The 20,221-nt window shown below is 40.1% G+C and overlaps 1 protein-coding gene across 2 annotated transcripts in view; it reads left to right on the top strand.

The window, feature by feature from the left end:
* Positions 1-17,641, top strand: part of WASL (WASP like actin nucleation promoting factor) — a 34,274-nt gene extending 16,633 nt beyond the window's left edge. Inside the window, exons 5-12 of one of the 2 annotated variants that reach the window (XM_081211692.1) lie at positions 3,497-3,520; positions 5,935-6,103; positions 8,749-8,791; positions 9,126-9,279; positions 10,001-10,018; positions 12,463-12,992; positions 13,865-13,973; positions 14,732-17,641. In XM_081211692.1, the coding sequence (XP_081067818.1) occupies positions 3,497-3,520; positions 5,935-6,103; positions 8,749-8,791; positions 9,126-9,279; positions 10,001-10,018; positions 12,463-12,992; positions 13,865-13,973; positions 14,732-14,793 (1,109 nt within the window). In that variant the 3' untranslated portion in view covers positions 14,794-17,641. The remainder of the gene's footprint in view (positions 1-3,496; positions 3,521-5,934; positions 6,104-8,748; positions 8,792-9,125; positions 9,280-10,000; positions 10,019-12,462; positions 12,993-13,864; positions 13,974-14,731) is intronic. The other variant, XM_081211693.1, reaches the window with a different exon arrangement.
* Positions 17,642-20,221: the final 2,580 nt, after the last annotated feature.

Here is a 20,221-nt window from a genome sequence, read left to right as displayed (position 1 = left end):
CAGCCCAATGAGCAGCACACACACTCAGCAGCTGCACAATGTTAAGTGTTAGTTATAAAAGAAAACAGGGGTTGGGAGGGAACGTCAAATGACCAGGTCATAAAATCCTGAACCGCAGAAGCATTCCTATTAAAGGTGGGAACGCACCGCAGCTCTTCATTGTAAGTCCCAGCGGTATTGTTAATTCAGTGAAGTGCTTATTGCTGTCAGCTGAATAAAACAGTATCTCAGTGACATTTTGCACTTTATATATTTAGAAAATACAGGCAACCTTCCCACAGTGCATCCAGTGGGGAGGTAGGCAGTGTCGCAGATATGGTTCGCAGCGATTTTTGTGATGTTGGCAGGTGGTTAAAATTGCCACTCAGCAACTGGAATCCCTCCTGGCTCCCTGAGCTTCCAGTTTACATGTAATTTTTATCTGTGTTATAGTCAAGATATTGCTGGAGCTTGCAATTACCTGAATTTATCCAGTTCATAATATTGGGCTGCATTATTAAGTGCCATTTCCCACCGAAGTCCCCAAGTTTTGCTCTCTGGCTTAGAATGTAAAGCAGGGTTCTGCACATGCATGGAGAGTGCTCAGCGGACCAGGTAGCCAAAGCAAACTGCTATGGTGCATTGTGTAGAATCTTTCCATGTTAATCTTTTCCTGCTTAAACTTGGTTCATAGAATAAGAAAAAAATATATAACCAGGCCATTTGACTTAGTGGCCTTTTGTTTGGTGAATCCTGATGCAGGGAGCTCTTCACTTCTTATTCTGTGTCTCGGATATATGACTCAAATGTTTCTCTTAAAATCAGTGCATTGGTTTATAATCAGATTTTGTGTGTCTGGAGTTAGACTTCCCTTTGATTTCAGGGCTTCCCCCCTGCTGGTCAGAAATGGTTTCTCTGTTAAGCCACCAGATGGAGTCCTAAGACTATCCTATACCACTGGATGTATTTTTTGTTCTATAATAAATTGAGGAGTCACAGCGACAATCTCACAAGGCAGACAAGAATGTATCATTTTATTTGCAGTGGAATGTACAGTGCAGCTGGTTCTATAACCCTGAAAGTTTGTTGACAGGCAGACATTCTGGGAGCCTTGCTTGGAGTTAAATCCGAGAAATAGGACACTGCTTCCTGTGTCTTTTCCAAGCTGCTGTATTGCACTACAGCTTACGTCTCACAGAAAGCAGATAAGGAGGTAATGCCTGCATCTGGGCTGTAACTACTTCAGCTTGCAGGTGGGGACTGCCATGTTGGATGCTTCTCTGTGCAAAAAACCCTCCAGACTCCCTAATGGTTGTAGAACGCGGGTAGGCAAACTAAGGCCCGGGGCCGGATCCGGCCCAATCACCTTCTAAATCCAGCCCGTGGACGGTCCGGGAATCGGCATGTTTTTACATGAGTATAATGTGTCCTTTTATTTAAAATGCACCTCTGGGTTATTTGTGGGGCATAGGAATTCATTCATTTTTTATTTTTTTCAAAATATAGTCCGGCCCCCCACAAGGTCTGAGGGACAGTGGACTGGCCCCCTGCTGAAAAGGTTTGCTGCCCCCTGTCTAGACAAACCCTTCTAAATATGCTGGGGGGGGTTTTAATAAAAAAAGTGCCAGAAGGTTTTTTGTGTGGAAAGAGTATTCCATCATGGGAGATGGTTATAGCCCAGAAATAGCCTCATAGCCTGTTTTTTCAGTAACTAGGTCCAAAAATAGCTCATCCTTCTCTGTTTGCTTACTTCCCTCTATGATGGGAACGTATAGGACCTGTATGCAACTTTTCACTTTAATTGGGCCCAGTAGATTTTTGAGCGAAAGGGGTCTGAAACAAGAATAAAACAGAAACTGGCATAGCTATTTCTCCCCTTTCACGTTGCTGTTGTGCTTGGGGGATGTCAGGAGATTTTGTACAAAGTTCTAAATAGCACAAACCTTTTACCTCCAGAATACCTTATTAAATGTAAACAAGGAAGGACAGCCTTTCGTCTGTCCTAATTAAGTACTATACCCCAGCTTTAAGCATGGAAACTATTGAGGCAGCAAGAAATAAAAACAAGACAATAACAATGTGAATAAATGCATCAACTTTAAAAGCACACACAAACAGATTTACAATTTGGGTTTGTAGAATTGGTTGGAAATAACTGAATAAGGGACATAAATGTTTCAAGACGTATAAAACAATGTTAGCATATCATTTTCTGAAAGTGAGGGATTCGAACTTAAGGCAGGAATGCATAGTTGCCAAACTGAAATGAAAACCAAACGGTTGTGAGCAATGACTTCTAGTTTGTTGCACAACTGATGCTTCTCTTTTCTGTAGTTAAAAATTTGTGGAAGGATTGCTGTGTTTGCAGTGCTCAATTTAAACAAGTTTTTTTTTATTTTTAAACAAAACCTCTTAAAATTTAGTTTATTCAAATTAGGTTTTCAGGTTTAATGCCTTTTATTTTTTAAAAAATGCACATGCACTATATCCTGTGGAAGCTTATCTTACCATTTTTGTTAGAGGAAAACAGATTGTGGTGGGTTGTATTCAGCAATTTTCAGCTATTCCACCCCTCAAAAAAGTAATCTGCTCTGGAAGATCCTCCCACCCTCTGGATCTAATGTTGGGGGGGCAGAAATCACTGATCTCCATATTCCAGTTATGGAGGTATTTTTAACAGCTGAGAATCATTATTGGCTACCAGTTACTACTTGTACATATTTGCTACACATTCAATATATGCATTTCTGTGTTGTAATGATACCAGTCTTAAATTTAAACACAACAACACATGCATTACTATATTAGTATCATTGCTTTTGGGTCAGCTTGCTTTTTTCAGAATCTCAGCTTGGGTTTTTTTAATGCATCAATTGTATTTTAAAACACTTTTCGATTAATCACAGACCGTCACAGATTTTACTCTTGCCTCCTTTAACACAGAGATATGTAAGCTTTAGTAGGTCTAAAAATGCTGAGATGTTAAGTTAGATGATTAGGTAATTGTAGGTATAATTTTCAGGTCTATTTTTTTTGCCAGTGCCAGTTCAGTGACATTTTATATACTTGGTCATAATTATGTAAGATCAGGTTTTATTTTTGTCCACTTGAAATACTGAGAGAGCATATCTAAGATCAGACAGAGTGGTATTGGAGGATAAGCAATCTGTCTTAGATCACTGAGATTTTGAAAAAAGATTGAAGACATGTCTATGAAATAGCACTTTTCTAAGCCTCTTTTCAAGCTGGAGCAATGGCAGCCCTGCTGAAAGAGTATTTGAAAGATTCAAGGTCATCCCCAGGCCATTTGAGGGGAATGTGAACCGTTTATTAAAATGAATGGAAGTTTAGTTAGCTTTTTTCTCTCCTGACAATAAACCTTCTAAAGTAGAGTTTGAAATAATAATAGGCAAACAATTCACGGATAAGAAGTCTCAGGAGAGTAAGAAAAATGTTCTAATATTCTATTTTGTGCATAAATAGTAAAAAGTGTTTTTTCCCCCTTCCTTTTCAACAGAGAAAAGGAGAGATCTACCAAATGGTAAGTGGTTTGTTTGTTTGTTTGTTTTTGCTTGCAGTAACCATGAAGTTGTTTGATTGTTTCAACGTCGCTCACTTACTCCTAGCTTATCACTCATGAATGTAATTGCCTATCTGAACATCAGTGCATCTTTTAAAATTGTTAGTGGACAGTTATGCTTTGATTAGCTGTGGGATTGCTTAGTGGTACTTTAAAATTGCAATGTAAACAGTACAGTAGAAGGCGAAAGCAGGAAGGCCTGAGAATAAAGACCACAGACAACCGTGGATGTTGTAGTGGCAAACTCCTCTTCTTAGCAAATGCTGATTATGTGGGAATGACTTAGGAAGTCAGCTTTAAACCATTTGACATACTGACATTAGCTTTTCATCTGCAGAATTCACTCAGATGTTTTAGCTGCTAAGTCATGAGCCAGAATCATTTTAATTTTTGAGGGGGGATTAGAAATAGTGTTCTTCCTTTATTGGTACAAACCTCAACAGTTGTAGAATATTTGCACAAAGGTGCAATATATGATTTGTTTTAAAGTAGCTAAAAACCCACCCTATTGTTGAAGGGCTTGGTTAACATCGCAGAATAAAAATTGTAGGATTAAACAAATTGGCATTGCTGGTTATGTAAAATGCATTAGCCTGTAATTTCCTGGGATTTGTGTTTTTATTCATGTTGGTAATGGAAAAGTCTATTCAATGTTAAGGCAGTGAGCTGTAGATTTACTGACCTTCCATCATAATGGTTAGGATGAAAATGGGGATTTATCAGAATTAGTTTTAAAAGGGCTTGCCAGGAATCATGTGGCCCACTTTCATTTTAGCACATGAGCTGGAATCTGATTTAGTCTGCAGGAAGCTGCCCTCCAGCAGGCAGCAACTGAGGAATATAAAGGATTTCCACAAAACATTGCCATGTTTTGTACCACGTTTTCGGAAAACGCTTCTGAGGATGTGAAAGATGTCAACATTAGTGGATGCTTAAGACCACTATATTGTCAAGTTCTTCCTAATGACGAACTTTATAGGCCGCTTTCGTCTTCACTGATCGAGCTCTCGACAGCTGATGGGGAAGGTGCTTGTGTTATGATGGGGAAAATTTTGTTGGATATAAATATGGCAGTGTTAGAAGAAAATGGAAGTCCCTTAGAGTCATGTGTTCCTCGTGGACAACCCAAGCCTAATGAGAGTGGTAAGCAAGCTTTTCATTGGCTGGTGGTACTTATTTCTGAGCAAACATGCTTTTGATGGCACTGCTAAAGGGGGAAAAACAGCATTAAAAATATATGTACAAACTGAGTGGTTTTTATGCAACATAGAGAAAGATTATTTCTTCTACAAATCAAACTAGTGGGCATTATCCTCCATCTATAGCATTGAAAATGTAGACCTCATAATGAATATTTTGTAACAGTGGTTTTTATTTTTATTTCTGTTTAATTTTACTTGTGGAAACCATCAATTTTTAGCTGTCTCGATACGATACCAAAAAATCAAAATCTAATCTAATTTGCAGATTATGGTAACCAAGAATAGCAAAATTATTAGACTCTTATTTTATTGTGACATTTCCAAGCATTAGCTTGATTATATTTATATTGATTATATTGGCTCCTAGAAATAGGCAAACATCAGGTGTGCATGAAAGGTACACATGGATTTACTACCAACATGTATTCTAGTAGCAACTTTGCGGAATACAGTTAAGACAGGAGCTTTCTTTCTTAGCAACGCTCTAGAAAGGCATAACCCAATTCTCACCTCTATTACAGTTTCTTTAAAATATGTGGTCTCCTAAGACCTTCTGCTACACAGAGCTGCCTCACCATGGAAGATAACTTATGTACATTATTCAACTTGCACCATGAATTTTATAAGGATTTCTTGCACATAAGAAATAATTCTACTGGTAGGCTCACATATTTAGAAGAGTAAGAAATATTGAGTAAGAAATTACTCAATTTCTCAAGAAATTATAAGAGTAAGAAATTCTTCTCAAACATCTTGACACTTAAAATGTAGCCACTTATTTTTGTTGTAAAATGGTATAGAAAGATTTGGCTTAATATTTTAGAGCTAGAGCTGTCACTGTTAGAAATCTGTTAAGCGACAGTTTTTGAAATGAGATTGGGGGATGGGAATATTGGGTTGAGATGGTAGTGGGAGTACTATTGGGTTCAAAAAAGAATCTAGTGGGAAAATGTATTTACTTTTTCTACACTTAAATGAACCGTTTTGAGATAATAATAAATGATACTGATTGAAATCTTCCGGCCCTCTGTACTGTGTGAAAAAACAACAAAGATTTTCCTAGGTATCATTTTGCTTTTAAAACATTAATCTATCCTTACTCTGTAATACTTGGAGTCCAGGAAACATAAGATGGCAGACCAAATTAATTTGAATCTATTTGCACTCCTACAGGTCCAAGTCTACCAATGGCAACTGTTGACATCAAAAATCCAGAAATCACCACTAACAGATTTTATGGCTCACAAGTCAACAACATTTCATATACCAAAGAGAAGAAAAAAGCAAAAGCAAAAAAGAAGAGGTTAACAAAGGCAGATATTGGAACTCCAAGCAACTTCCAGTAAGAGCACCGTTTCTTTTTTATAACTTTCTACAGATAGGCACAAAAATTCAATTACTACATTTGGGAAGAAAATCAGTTTGCGAGTAATACTAAATAGGTGCCCTTTTAAATATTTTCTCCATGGTAATTTGCCATTTTGGAAATGGCAGTATTCAGTTAAGTTAGTTTAAGATGGACCACCCTTTAGATTTTGTGTGTGTGTTTTTAAAGGCCCAGGGTGGCTTACACAATAAAACAACAATACAGTAAAACTCAGTATGTAAATCCTCCAAAAGCAGGAGAAGCAAAGTAGGATGATGAAATCCAGCAGAGCCAACAAAGCCATCAGTTACTGAAACGTCACCTAGCAAGCCTACCTAGGGAAGGAGATCTATAGATCTCCCAAAGGGTAGGAGTACTCTTGAGGATGGCTTCTGAGCGTAGCTGGGCACTCGTGGTAGAAGGTGTGGTCCTTGAGATACATGGTCCCTAACCATTTAGGGCACTCTGAATTGGTCCCAAAATGAACCAACAGCCCAGTGTAGTTGCACGAACACCATGGTGTTCCCTCTAAGTAACCTAGCTATGTTTTCTGCTAACTAACTGGCACTTGTGAAAAGTATTGGCCTATGTGCAGGAATCTGATCTGGACATTTGGTTGTTTAAAGCATTTTTACCCTGATGAAAAGAGTTCGCTGAGTGACTTCCAAAGGAGAATTGCAAGACAGTCCCTTCCCTCAGCCATACAGATAACGACTTACATGTTGGGAGAGAGAAGGAAAAAGACACGCTCTGGCACTAGTTCTCAGTTGTGTATTTGGTTAGCTCCCAACAATCAAAACATCTTCTCTGAAGTGGATGTTGGTTGACCTTACAGGGTGGGTCATCTACCTTCTCAAGCCTATCAAAAATCTCCCAATATCTCATTGGTCCCTCTATGGTCAGGATTAGCAAACACAGATAATTGTTGCCATTGAGGGTAAGATCTAGGTGTTTTTTAGCACTGGAAAATTAGAGGCACCAGGGCTTTTTCTCAGACAGAACTTGTCGGAACTCAGTTCTGTCATCTCTCAGGTGGGTGCCATTGCCATTCTAAGAGAGGCGTTCATAGTGAGTTTCAGCACCTCTTTTTCTAGAAAAATAACACCAAGATTTATTTAGTGACTGCAGTTGATAGGTACCAGATCGATTTGTATTTGTGTGTGTTGGTGTCTCAATGTTTCGATGTTGTATCTATGTATATATTGTAAATTGTATAATGTTTTTCCCCCGATGGTTAATATGACCGTGATGGTTGAAACAGCAATAAACAAACAAGCGCCAGATCATGTTTCATTGTACATGGACTTCAGATGTCCCAATAAAATACATACGGGTTAGGTTAAAGACCTTAACCAATCATAATACTAATAACAGAAGCAACTTTCATTATGTATTCCATCATGTATGCATGGTGTCCTAGCTTTTGTTATTGCATGCAAGCAGACTTTTTATACTGAGTAATTAAGTTTCCGCTGAGATACTTTATTTAGATATCTCAGTCGGCAGACTTCCATGGCAATCAGCTTTTCTGTCACTATTAAGCTTATCCTGCAGTTACACAGGGCTGCACTGGGCACGTTCTTGATTTTCATGAGATGACAGTGAAATCCTACTGCTGTCCCAAGTGTGCATCTAGAACGTACCTCAGTCCGTTTTCACCATGCAGGGCAGTCACGAAAAAATGCTGAATATTCCTTGGCATACACTTTGGTGTAGAAGGTGAAGCACCTTTCCATGTAGAAAGTTTGAAGCCCACTGTTATATTGTCGAGCATCCATGATTTCTAACAGTGCTGTACTACTGAATGGTAAAGGTAAATGGTAAAGGACATGGGGGTGGCGCTGTGGTCTAAACCACTGAGCCTCTTGGGCTTGCCAATCAGGAGGTCAGTGGTTTGAATCCCTGCGACCAGGTAAGCTCCCGTTGCTCTGTCCCAACTCCTGCCAACCTAGCAGTTTAAAACACACCAGTGCACATAGATAAATAGGTACCACTGCAGTGGGAAGGTAAACGGCATTTCTGTGCGCTCTGGTTTCCGTCACGGTGTTCCATTGCACCAGAAGCAGTTTATTCATTCTGGCCACATGACGCCTGAAAGCGAGATGAGCACAGCAACCCCATAGTCGCCTTTGACTGGGCTTAACCGCCCAGGGGTCCCTTACCTTTTATCTTTTACTACTGAATATGAATACGAAATAACACAGTAGTGAAACTTGTACCTGGCAAATGCAATTTAATGAAAACCCTTATTTAATAAACGCTGTCTCCATTATTATCTTAACTACTGGAAATGAAAAATGGACTTAATCAGTATAGTATGGCCATTTTTTAGGCTTCAGGGACTCTGTTTTTGAAATGTGCTAAAACTCTTATTTGAGATTGATACTGTTTAAAATCAAAATGCTATCAGTAGATCTCTTGGCATCGGCTATTTCAGAGAGTATGTGCGGAATCTGTGGAATCATTTAGGCACAGAACGCAGCTGTGTCTCATCCGAACCATTTTCCATTTGTATAAGTTGATCAATTCTAATGCAATAGTTTATCACCGTGAAGATTACGTGTTGAAATATGTAATACTCCTTATATATTCTAATTTTGCGTTTCGGTTTTTCCCTCTAGGCACATTGGACATGTTGGCTGGGACCCAAACACAGGTTTTGATGTAAGCAAGAATGAGGGTGGTTAACTGTTCCAAAACTCCCAAGTGTTCTACAGTCTTACTATATTTATGTGAAACAAAAATTGAACGGAGGGCAATTGTAATTCATACTTTTTTTTGTCATGAAGGTTTTTAAATTTGCCATGCAAGCCGATTTAACTAAGAATGCTTTGAGCTTCATGCCTGAAAACAGAAATCTTCCCAGAAACTATGCTACATCATTGCCACACAGCCCAAGGTTTTGTGTGGAGAAACTTTTCTAATAAAAGGATCTGTGTTTGCTGAACAAAACCAAAAAAAAAAAAGTAGCTTCTAACGGCTCTAATGTTTCCATTAGGTTAACAATTTGGATCCAGAGCTGAAAAACCTGTTTGACATGTGTGGAATTTCAGAGGCTCAGCTGAAAGACAAAGAAACATCCAAGGTTATATATGATTTTATTGAAAAAACAGGAGGTGTGGAAGCTGTTAAAAACGAGTTGCGTAGACAAGGTGAGTCCTCGTGCCATCCACGCATGCTTTGTAATGCCTACAAAAATGCAAGGTTTGAGCCAAACTTCACTGTAGCTCCAAGTTCTACCTTCTGCACTCTTCCTGAGGCCTGAGAGGATGGGCTGAGGAAAGGGGATCAGCTAAACTCTCTTCTCCCTGCTGCCCCAATCCGTGGGAGCATCCCGTGAGCAGAACTCGGGATACCCCCGTAGGTGGGACCACGGTATGAATCCAGTCCATTACATTGAGTTGAGATGTGCTTCTCCAGATTTTTAAAATGGATTTCTATTTGCACATTTTGTTAAACACACTTAATTTGAAATGGAATACACTTCGCTTTGACAAAATCTCCGTGGCCAACAAACTCTTCTCTTTTAAACACCATCCTGTATCTAAGCCAAAATGTTTAAAAATTGAGTCCCGAGCAGGGGGTATCCCAGGAGTGCATTACTCTGTAGAAATTGACTTCGCTGGGTTTGTTTGTTTTTGCCAGTAGCTGCAATGGCCAGCCATAATTGGAGAACCAAGAATTTCTGTCACGATTCAATACTTACATGGTACCACCCATTTACTACATAGGTGCATGTGCCTCTGTAGCATAATTATTATGGGGTAGACAGCAGATGCTAGAGACCAACAGTTTCATGGCAGTGGATTAAAGAAAGTAAATGAGACTAGGATGCTTCAGAGAAAGTTAATATATGTTACATTTATGATCTAGGTCCGCCACTCTGGAGTGGTATGTATGAATTCTAATCTTCAGAGTTCTTCGCATTGCAGTGGTGTGTGATACACAATACCTACGCATTTGGGTTATAAAATACCAGATTTAGGAATTGATACATCAATACATAATTTGTAACCATTTTATATAGTAAAAAGTTGTGGCTTTTTTCCCATTGGATATTAACTGGTAAACAGTGCCTCCAATTAATTTTTGTTAAAGTCACTAACCTGCTGCCCTTTGGTGCTTCAACCTATTGTATAATAAGCCTTATAAAATATATATCCTTGTTTGAAGTGTGTGTGTGTATGTGCTTTAAGATCTTAATTTAGCAATTTTGAACAAAGGGCTTCCTTGTTCTAATAGCAAGAGACCCCGTACTTACAAGTGGTTTTCTTCATCATGGCGAAGTAGAACACATTTTACCAATTACTACCTCTTAATTGGGTTTTGGGAATGAACTGCCCTGTACTTGCTCTGAACACAGAGGTGTTTGACCACTGGTAGGGATTGTGTACGGAGAAAGATTTGAGTCTTAAAGTGCAATCCTATGCAAGTCTGCGCTCAGAAGTAAGCTCAGTTGAGTTCTGTGAGATGAATAGGTATGAGACTGCAGCCACAATCTTGCGAAGCACTGAGGCCATTCACTAGCAAGGTGATTTCTTCGATGGTGACTGCAAGTAGCAGGAAATAATATTAGAGAGACCTTAATAATATTGCATGGTGATGCGTATTCCAGCCTTCCTCTTCCTCCTCTCACTGTTAAGGATGGGTTGAAGAGTCGAGCTGCCATTTTGAAATTTAAACAGAGAATGATGGCCTATATGTATATGTCAAGATTACGGTAACTCAAATATGCTAGTGCTCAAGATCAGCGTGAGCTAAGGCCTTAGTTCATTTGGCTACTTAAAGTTCTTCCAAAATGAATGCCTTTACACATATACCTATGCCTCAGTGGCCTCCACATTGAGATGATTTGCTGGATTTGATGTGGGGCTATGGTAAAAAGTTATTCAGAACCTTCCATTGATTATTATATGGAAGTGGGGATTAGGCCTGCCATCTGTATTGGATCCCCTGTTGCAGTAAAAATGTGCCTAAATCAACAAAGCCATGTTTGATTTGCTTTATAATGACAAATGAGCTATCTTGGGCAAAACTATATGTTGCCCATTTTCTAGTGTATGAAAACGTTTTACTCATTTTTTTGTAGCAGTTGGGTAACACAGCCAATTGGGAGCAATAGCTTTGTGTGAGGCGGAAAATTTTCAAATTTCAGTGATTCTAAAACACAGAGTATTAACCTTTCTATGGAGAAAGTTGGTTCCTTTTGGAAATGCTTTGCTTCTGTGCTAAAATTATCCTCTTAAAGGCTGTGAGTATAAAACTTCAGTGTTATGAAAGCCATGCAGATAGACCATCACTTGTAAATATTGGCATTGACCTGTATAGACATTTGAGAACATGCATTCTTCCCCCCCACCCCACTTTTTCCCTTTTGCTTGGTGTGCAGAGAGTGGTTTGTTGCAGTTGTGATGCTAGCTGGGTGAGAGACCAGATATGCTCAACTGGCAACTGGAAACAAAAAAAAATTTTTTTAACTGATAAAATGGTAGTACAGTGGTAACTCGGTTTTCGAACATAATCTGTTCTGGAAGACTGTTCAAGTTCCAAAACGTCTGAAAACTCAATACAGAAAACTCTACGGAATCCACGTGGCATGTTCAGCAACCGAGGCGTGTTCAAAAACCTAAGCATTTACAGGTTTACAGCATTTGAAAACCAAAATGTTCATCAGCCTCTGTCCAGTATATCTGATGGAGCGTCTCCACCCCCATCGTTCTGCCCGGACACTGAGGTCCAGCGCCGAGGGCCTTCTGGCGGTTCCCTTACTGCGAGAAGCCAAGTTACAGGGAACCAGGCAGAGGGCCTTCTCGGTAGTGGCGCCCGCCCTGTGGAATGCCCTCCCATCAGATGTCAAAAGAGATAAACAACTCCCTAACATTTAGAAGGCATCTGAAGGCAGCCCTGTTTAGGGAAGCTTTTAATGTTTGATGCATTACGGTATTTTAATATTTTGTTGGAAGCCGCCCAGAGTGGCTGGGGAAGCCCAGCCATATGGGTGGGGTATAAATAAATGATTATTATTATTATTGTTATTGTTATTGTTATTGTTATTATTATTATCAACAGAGACATTTGAAAACCTAGGTACCACTGTGCTGTCACTGCAGAAATATAGCATTGTGAACTGCCCTTTATTGATGCATATGCATGTCCTGAACTTATCACATCTGTGATGGAGGACAGACTACAAACTAAGTGAGGTTCCTTGGGGAGAAGGCAAAGGAACTGAGCTCTTCTGTAAATCAAAATGGTCTTTTTGATGCAGCTGTTGGTCATTGGGGGAAGCTATCCCTCTGTAAGTGACTAAGCACTTGTTTGTTTTTTGTTCTCAGCTCCTCCACCACCTCCACCATCCAGGGGCGGCCCTCCCCCTCCTCCTCCTCCCCCACCACCACATAGCTCGGGGCCACCTCCCCCTCCTATTAGGGGAAGGGGAGCTCCTCCACCACCTCCTTCAAGAGCTCCGACCGCAGCGCCACCCCCTCCGCCTCCTTCCAGACCTGGCGGTGCGGTGCCGCCCCCGCCCCCCAACAGGATGTATCCTCCTCCTCCTCCGGTTCATTCTTCCTCGGCCCCCTCCGGCCCCCCTCCTCCCCCTCCACCACCTTCGGGTGGTTCTTGTGTGCCTCCTCCTCCTCCGCCTCCCCCACCCCCTCCCCCTCCTGGTCCTCCGCCGCCGCCCGGTGTCCCAGTCGAGGTTGACCATCAGCTTCCAGTTCCTGCAGGAAATAAAGCAGCTCTCTTAGATCAAATCAGAGAAGGGGCCCAGTTGAAAAAAGTAGAACAGAGCAGTCGTCCGGTCTCCAGCTTGGGAAGAGACGCGCTACTTGATCAGATACGGCAGGGTATACAGCTGAAGTCTGTGAGTATCACTGGGTTTTTTTTGGTTCTTTAGTTCTGGTTACTAGCAGAATTTTGTGTAGTGTGTATCGTAGAATCGTGTTGGAAGGGATCCCAAGGATCATTCTGCCCAACCCCCTGCAATTCAGGAATCTCAACTAAAGCATCCATGACAGGTGGCCATCCAGCCTCTTCTTAAACGGCCTCGGTCCTGTATACCTGAAGAAGCGTCTCCACCTCCATCGTTCTGCCCGGACACTGAGATCCAGCACCGAGGGCCTTCTGGTGGTTCCTTCACTGTGAGGTTACAGGGAACCAGACAGAGGGCCTTCTTGGTAGTGGCGCCCACCCTGTGGAACGCCCTCCCTTCAGATGTGAAGGAAATAAGCAGCTATCCTATCTTTAAAAGACATCTGAAGGCAGCCCTGTTTAAGGAAGTTTTTACTATTTAATGCTGTATTGTTTTTAACACTTGATTGGGAGCCGCTCAGAGTGGCTGGGGAAACTCAGCCAGATGAGCGGGGTATAAATAATAAAATATTATATTATTATTATTATTATTTATTTATTTATTAAACATCTCCAAGGAAGGAGAATCCACAACCTCTGTAATATACTAATATATGTTTGTCACAAGAATTTCATTAACTGTCTTTTCTGTGTCAAATGTGAATTCCTAAAAATGCCCTTGATTTTAAACCTTCGTCACTTTCTTCCACCTAAGTAGACTTTTGGTGATCGAGTAAAAGTACGAAGCGTAGAATAATCAGTCTGTCCTTGTTTCTGTTTACTTGAAGGTATGCTCTAGCCATTGGCTTCTCAGAAATTGAGTGCTAAATGTTCTAAGTTCTATGTACGCTTCTACATTTCTGTATTCAATCTCCTCCACCCCAGGTATCTGATGGGCAAGAGAGTGCACCGCCTACGCCTGCTCCCACCTCGGGTATTGTGGGAGCGCTAATGGAAGTTATGCAGAAAAGGAGCAAAGCCATTCATTCTTCAGGTAGCGCATTAACTCAGTCTTTGTACGGCCATGTGCAGTTAGTTTCTTTGAATTAATACCCACGTTTATAACATGGATTATAGCATCTATTCTATCTGCCGATATAATAATATTTAACAGAAAGGGATTATAGGCTTATCAGCAGTGTGAAGTTTTAAGAAAAACCTGTATTGAAAAATAGCTTTGTAGCAACTGTAAAAATTATATTAATCAACAGTTTACTAATTTATACAATTCTAGAACTGCTTGTCACAACCCACACAATGGATGTAATTTATGGAAGCTTGTTTCTGTTTCCATAAGCATCCCTTATTTAAAAAAAGAATAGGTTATTTGGTTATTCTCCTGTACCAGATAGATCGCTTATTTATTTGGAAGAAGTATATAGATAATAGTAGGAATATTACAGATATTTTGAAGCTGTCACTTAGGACTCAATACTGTGCCACCATCAAGAAAATCATATTTTGGCCAGCTGTTATTACAAAAATCATGGGGTACGCATAAATAATATGCACTCTACTCTGAAGGAAAGTAATATACAATCACTATGCGACTTAGGACCTGGGTACTTAAATAGTCACAATCTTCACATACATGCCCAGGCATATTATTATTACTGTTATTGTTATTATTTCTTACTGTGCAAATGCCATTCAATACCAAATTAATGGGAGCTGGGGGCGGAAATGACAACACTAGCTTTTGCTGAATGTTTAGTTCTTGCAAAAATAACTTAATTTTTTTCTTATCATTAGATGAAGATGAGGATGAAGAAGATGAAGAAGATTTCGAGGATGATGATGAATGGGATGACTGATCAGTATATTATATATCATATATATTTTTAAGGTGAAATACTAAACTACTTTCTGTCTATGGATTCTGTAAAATTATCATGTAAATGTTCTACCAATTTGCTGTATATTTTTGTTGCCTTTTGCTTTTTTATTAATCTGTGCAATACCTCATTTAATCTGTAAAGGTTTGTCATAATCCTATACAAAGTTACTCCCAAAATTAATGTGTACAAGTTTACACCAGGTTGCTCAGTGTACATGTGAACACTTTCCATTCCATCAATAAGGGAGTTTTAATGTAATATGCGAGATTGACAAACACACCTTAAATGTATTTAGTTATAATGCAAGAAGGAAAACACTATTTTCATACCCTACTTTTTCTGTATCTAAATTTTCTTATTAAAACCTAGTATAGCACTACATTCTTTAAGCAATGCAGCTCCTAGTTTTAGCCCCTTCATCTTGGAAACTCTGCCACGTGGGTGAGGCTGATAAAACAATGAACCGTTGCAGTTCATACTGCTGCGATTTAAATTTAGCATTTAAGCTGACATAAAACAATCGTAAAATAATAATAACAATAATAAAGCAGTTGTGAAAATTTCCCCTGATTCTGGAGCACTGTGTTTCCTGCTGTCAGGCAGCGTTGACACCTTGAATGCTCAATTTAGGAACATCCCTGTTGGTTTCAGAGTGTGACATCTCTGATGTAAGCCACCTCTGATTTTTACCAGCTACCTTTCACAATGAAGAGGAGGAGTCTACATTTATGGCAACTGCTGCGGGCATTTATTTATTTTTATATGCTGTTTTTTACTGAAGGGCTGTGGTTATAAAGTTTGCTCTGAATAATAGCGGATTTAAATTAATTTTAAAATGTGTAGGGCATGAGAATACTAATAAATGAATTTAGGTGGTGTCACTCTGCAGTCTTTATGGATTATGGTATAAACCCAACACAGTTTAGGCACCAGATCTGTGATCTAGAAATTGAAAGCATTTATACAGGGATGGATGGATGGATGCCTTAAATATATACTTCTCCTGACTGTGACAGGCTTTCCTAAAGCGATGGGGAAAGTTTCTGGGGGAGAGAAGGGATATGAGCATGAATTCTTCACTGATGTTTCCTTTCAACTCCCTTTGGCTGGATAAGCTGAGACTGGGTGGGCTCTGTGCCTGTCAGCCTATTAATGTTCAGAGATCCACACCTCGCATGCACCCCTATGGGTTTATTCAAGCATAATGGGTCAATGTTGCCCTGTTTCCTTTGGACGCTAAATTTCCAGGTAGAGCTCACTGAACTGCTTGCCTTTTGGGAGGGTCTCACTACTGCAAAGTTGGTTTAAACCACTGCTTTTTATACGCACTGAACTTGCATATTGCAGTTTGATTTGCCTCACGCTTAGAAATGACGCCAAGGGATGTGATGCTCCGTGCTTGGAAATCGCGTTCCGACATACGACGGGGAAAGTTGAGTTCTCATCTTAATTTTCGTATTTACTAATGGACTTAGCGTTTGGATTATCTCCCTGTTTTATATGCAGGGTGCTGCATTTAAGATAGGCATTGACAGTGCTAACCCCATACTTGCAGCAAGGAAACACTGAAGTAGAAAACACTAGGAATAATCAACTTGCCTTGCTGATGCACAGTGTTTCAAGGGAGGAATATCTGGCGTACAATTAACACATGCTTCTTTCCCCTCTCCCCATCTTCTCTATTCATGGTATATTGGATGAAATTTGTATTTGCTGAAACCCAGTGTTGGCTTGATCTTGGCAGGCTGGACCTGCAATATGACCTGGCTTGGATATCTTAGTGCAGTTATAACGTATGTCTAGCATCCGGATTTTTAATACTCGAGGAAAACAGGATTTTAAAGGTTATGTTGATGAAGAGGGAGGTGTTGGAAGCAAAGCTACGTTATTCTGATGAGGGTAACTTTTGTTTTAAGCACACGGCTTGGGAAAGGAGAATTTTAAAGGTCTCCTCTTCTCCCTGCGGCTGTAGCCACAGCACTGCCTGCTTCTGGAAAGACTTTCAGCCACTGTTGCTGCTAGTATGGCTTGAGGACTGCGGGCAGGTTGGCTGAAGCCTGATTTGAATGCTCTGTAGTAGGATTAAGAATGTGCACATGAGAGGGAGTGTTAATGGCCTTCGGGACAGCGTTTAGTGCTGTCTCTCCAGCTCTGTAATCATAAAGGGCATTTTTCAAATAGATCTTGCTCAGGTGGCCTCCAAAGATGTTACTTATTAGCATGAACAAAGCACATGCTTCTAGGGTCGAGAGAACTTGGAAAGATTTAATATTATATGGCTGAGATATTTGTGTAATCCATTAATCACTTGCCCAACAGGCTTTCGTTTCGTTTCGTTTTCCTATAAAGTGTATCCACATTATTGCACAAAAGTTCAGATGTTTTGCTTTCAATAGCATATTGTACGGTCTTAATTTAAGGCATGACTGCAGTTACAGTTAGGCTACAAAGTCACAGCTGCATGTTTCTGCATTTTCCCATTTTCCCATGTGGGCTGGAGGCGACTTGTCATGTCATTGAATCACTACTGCTAACTGTTGTAACAAGGCAGCTTCATGCACCAGTTAAATTAACTGTCCTGGTAGCCTTGGCAATTAGCAAATGAGCCTGAGGCCTATATCTCAGCACTACGCATAGACAATATCAACTAGCCGCTTGTACTCTGAAAGCATCTCAATCGTTCAGTTTTCCGTTTCATCAAACTGAAATTCTTGGTATGTGAATTTTCTTTCTCTTTGGCTTTTTTTTTTAATGTACAGTGAATAGGATGTTGCACTGGTGGCAATTCATCATGGAGCATAATAAAATTAATTTGACTCAAAAACACGGTGTGGTGTGACTTTTTTTTCTTCTTGTCTGCTAACTCATGCACAGGTTATGCTTCAGCCAGGATAGCAAAATCCAACATTACCATAACTAGCTCAAATTGGAAAGTGGATTGTGTTCTTAAATAAGTTTCAGGAGGGAATCTAATGCTCTGGCCCATAGGTCAAATATGACAGCTAGCCTGCTGCTCCCATGGAAACAATGGCTGTTGTAAACCAACAGATTGCATAATGCATTAATATTACAAGGTCAGGCAATGTTGGAAGGGGTCTGTGCATTAAAAGTCTTGTTGTCTTTGCAGTTGCTGTGTGTATTGCCTGCCTCTCTTTTGCATAAAACTTAACATATTTTTTGGTGACCAAATTGCAAAGAATTTCACAAAGGAGACTTTATATCCACAAGCATCAAGTATTTTTATTGCCGTCACCGGTTTGTTGCTATATCTTAGAGAAATTCCTGGTTCTTCTTGCTAGTTGCATATCTGCACGTATAAGTATGTTGATCATATTAATAAAATCAGAGATTTGGTAGATCTCTTGGCTCTTTTGTTCTCAGTCCAAAGTGGTGTATATGACAGCGCCTTCACAACAAAGGTAAGGGACCCCTGGACAATTAAGTCCAGTCGAAGGTGACAATGGGGTGCAGCACTCATTTCGCTTTCAGGCCAAGGGAGCCAGCATTTGTCCGCACACAGCTTTCCGGGTCATGTGGCCAGCATGACTAGACCACTTCTGGTGCAACAGAACACTGATGGAATCCAGAGCGCATGGAAACGCTGTTTACCTTCCCGCCGCAGCGGTACCTATTTATCTACTTGCACTGGCATGCTTTCAAACTGCAAAAACATCAAGATTACAATATTTTTGTATACCGGAAACATAAGTAGGCTGCACTTCTTTAAAATGTGAGTGTCTTAACTTGCTGCTGACACACTGCTTGCAAATAGCTTCTGCAGTTTCCTGACAGTGCAGGCCATGTGAGATATAGCCTGTTCATCCCAAGTTTGAATAAATTGGGTTAAAACAAAGTTTGAATAAACTGATTTAAAGCAAAACCCACGACGACTTTAAAATAATTTGGGAGAAGAAAAGAGCTGTATGTGAAAAATGCATCCTGGGTTACAGACGTTCTAGTTTCCCAAATGCCTGATTTCTTTGCAGTGTGCAGATTTCTTTCCTCCAACTTCTATTGAAGCACACTGCCTGCTCAATTTTCCTGTTAGTTTTCCGGGAAATTGCCGTTATCAAGCTTCTGTTGCAGATCCGAAAAGCCCATGTGCTTTAGCAACTTGTGTCAGTAGTTGAGTTTCAAGCTTGTCAGGGACATGATGTTCCTGACCAGGCTGGGCTCTCCTAGTTCCACTTCTGTCACTCTAATGTGCATTCTCTTCCCTTATCACATACCCCAATAAGCTCCGTGTACTTAATGTCTTCGCTGCAAGCCTGAGTGATGTTGCTCTGCCTGTTTATGGCTCTTCGCTGCCAAAAGATCAGCATAAAGTCCTGCAGTTCTCTGTTTCTGTGGAGCCGGTTCAAAGCTTTTGACACTCCTGAACTTCTCCAAGGCCCAAAATAACACTTTGTTGTGGTCTCCCTATAGTTGGCCTCGGGGCTTTTGAGGTTTGCAAAGGCAGGGAGCACGTTGTTTATGGGTTGGGTTTAGCACAGCAGCATGTCAGCTGAGTCCTGCTTTCTCTTTATCAGTTACACATTTATCTTTTGTTTGAAAGAGGACCCGTTGTTGTGCACTGGCACAATTTCTCTGTTCTGGAGTTAAAGAAGCAAACTGCAACACCCCTCATTTCTGGGACCAGAACTACACAAATCTGCACAGAACCATTTTCAGTGCATGAAAGTCCACCTAGTTGAGGGACCTCCAGCTAGAGGTCCCCTTTATCTATTCTCTCTCTTTTGGTAGCTGTTTGTTTATTTATTCTCTCATTGTATTTGGGTAAGCATTGCAAGCAGGTGAAGGATCGGTTGGAGGACCTTGCGTGAGAGGTGGGGAAGGGGAAAGAAACCTCAGGATGAGAGGCTGTGAGAAGAGAGGAATGACCCCAGGTGAGAGCTGGGAGAGTTCTTTCTGTATGGCAGAGGTTTTCTTTTTTAAAAAAAAATGATATCTATTAAAGTTTCAAAGAGAAGATTACATAAATAAAAAGAAAAAAAGAAATAAAAAGGAAAAAAATACAAAATACAGAAAAAAGATAAAAAACACTTTTAAAAAAACACATCAATCTTTCCATGCCTTACATTTCATTTCCTTACTTCCCTGACCTCCTCACACCTCCCTTTTTTGTATTCCAGTTCTGTTAGTTAATTCAGAAATTCCTTTCCCTCTTTGTTTTTGTCTTAATCCTTTAACTTAATATATTATAACTTTGAATTTTCACCTGTTAACAATCCATTTTTACATACACCTTTATAACATTACTGCTAAAACCACTTAACTTCATTCTGACATCATTCTAACATTCATTAATTTTGCAATATTTCTGTAAACAGTCTTTAAATTTCTTCCAGTCTTCTTCCACCGACCTGTATGGCAGAGGTTTTCAACCTTTTTGAGTCCATGGCTC

Source organism: Podarcis bocagei, assembly GCF_964188305.1.
Source record: "Podarcis bocagei genome assembly, chromosome: 10".
Taxonomy (NCBI): domain Eukaryota; kingdom Metazoa; phylum Chordata; class Lepidosauria; order Squamata; family Lacertidae; genus Podarcis; species Podarcis bocagei.
Note: the sequence above shows the minus strand (reverse complement) of the source record. Positions and strands in the feature narration are given on the sequence as shown.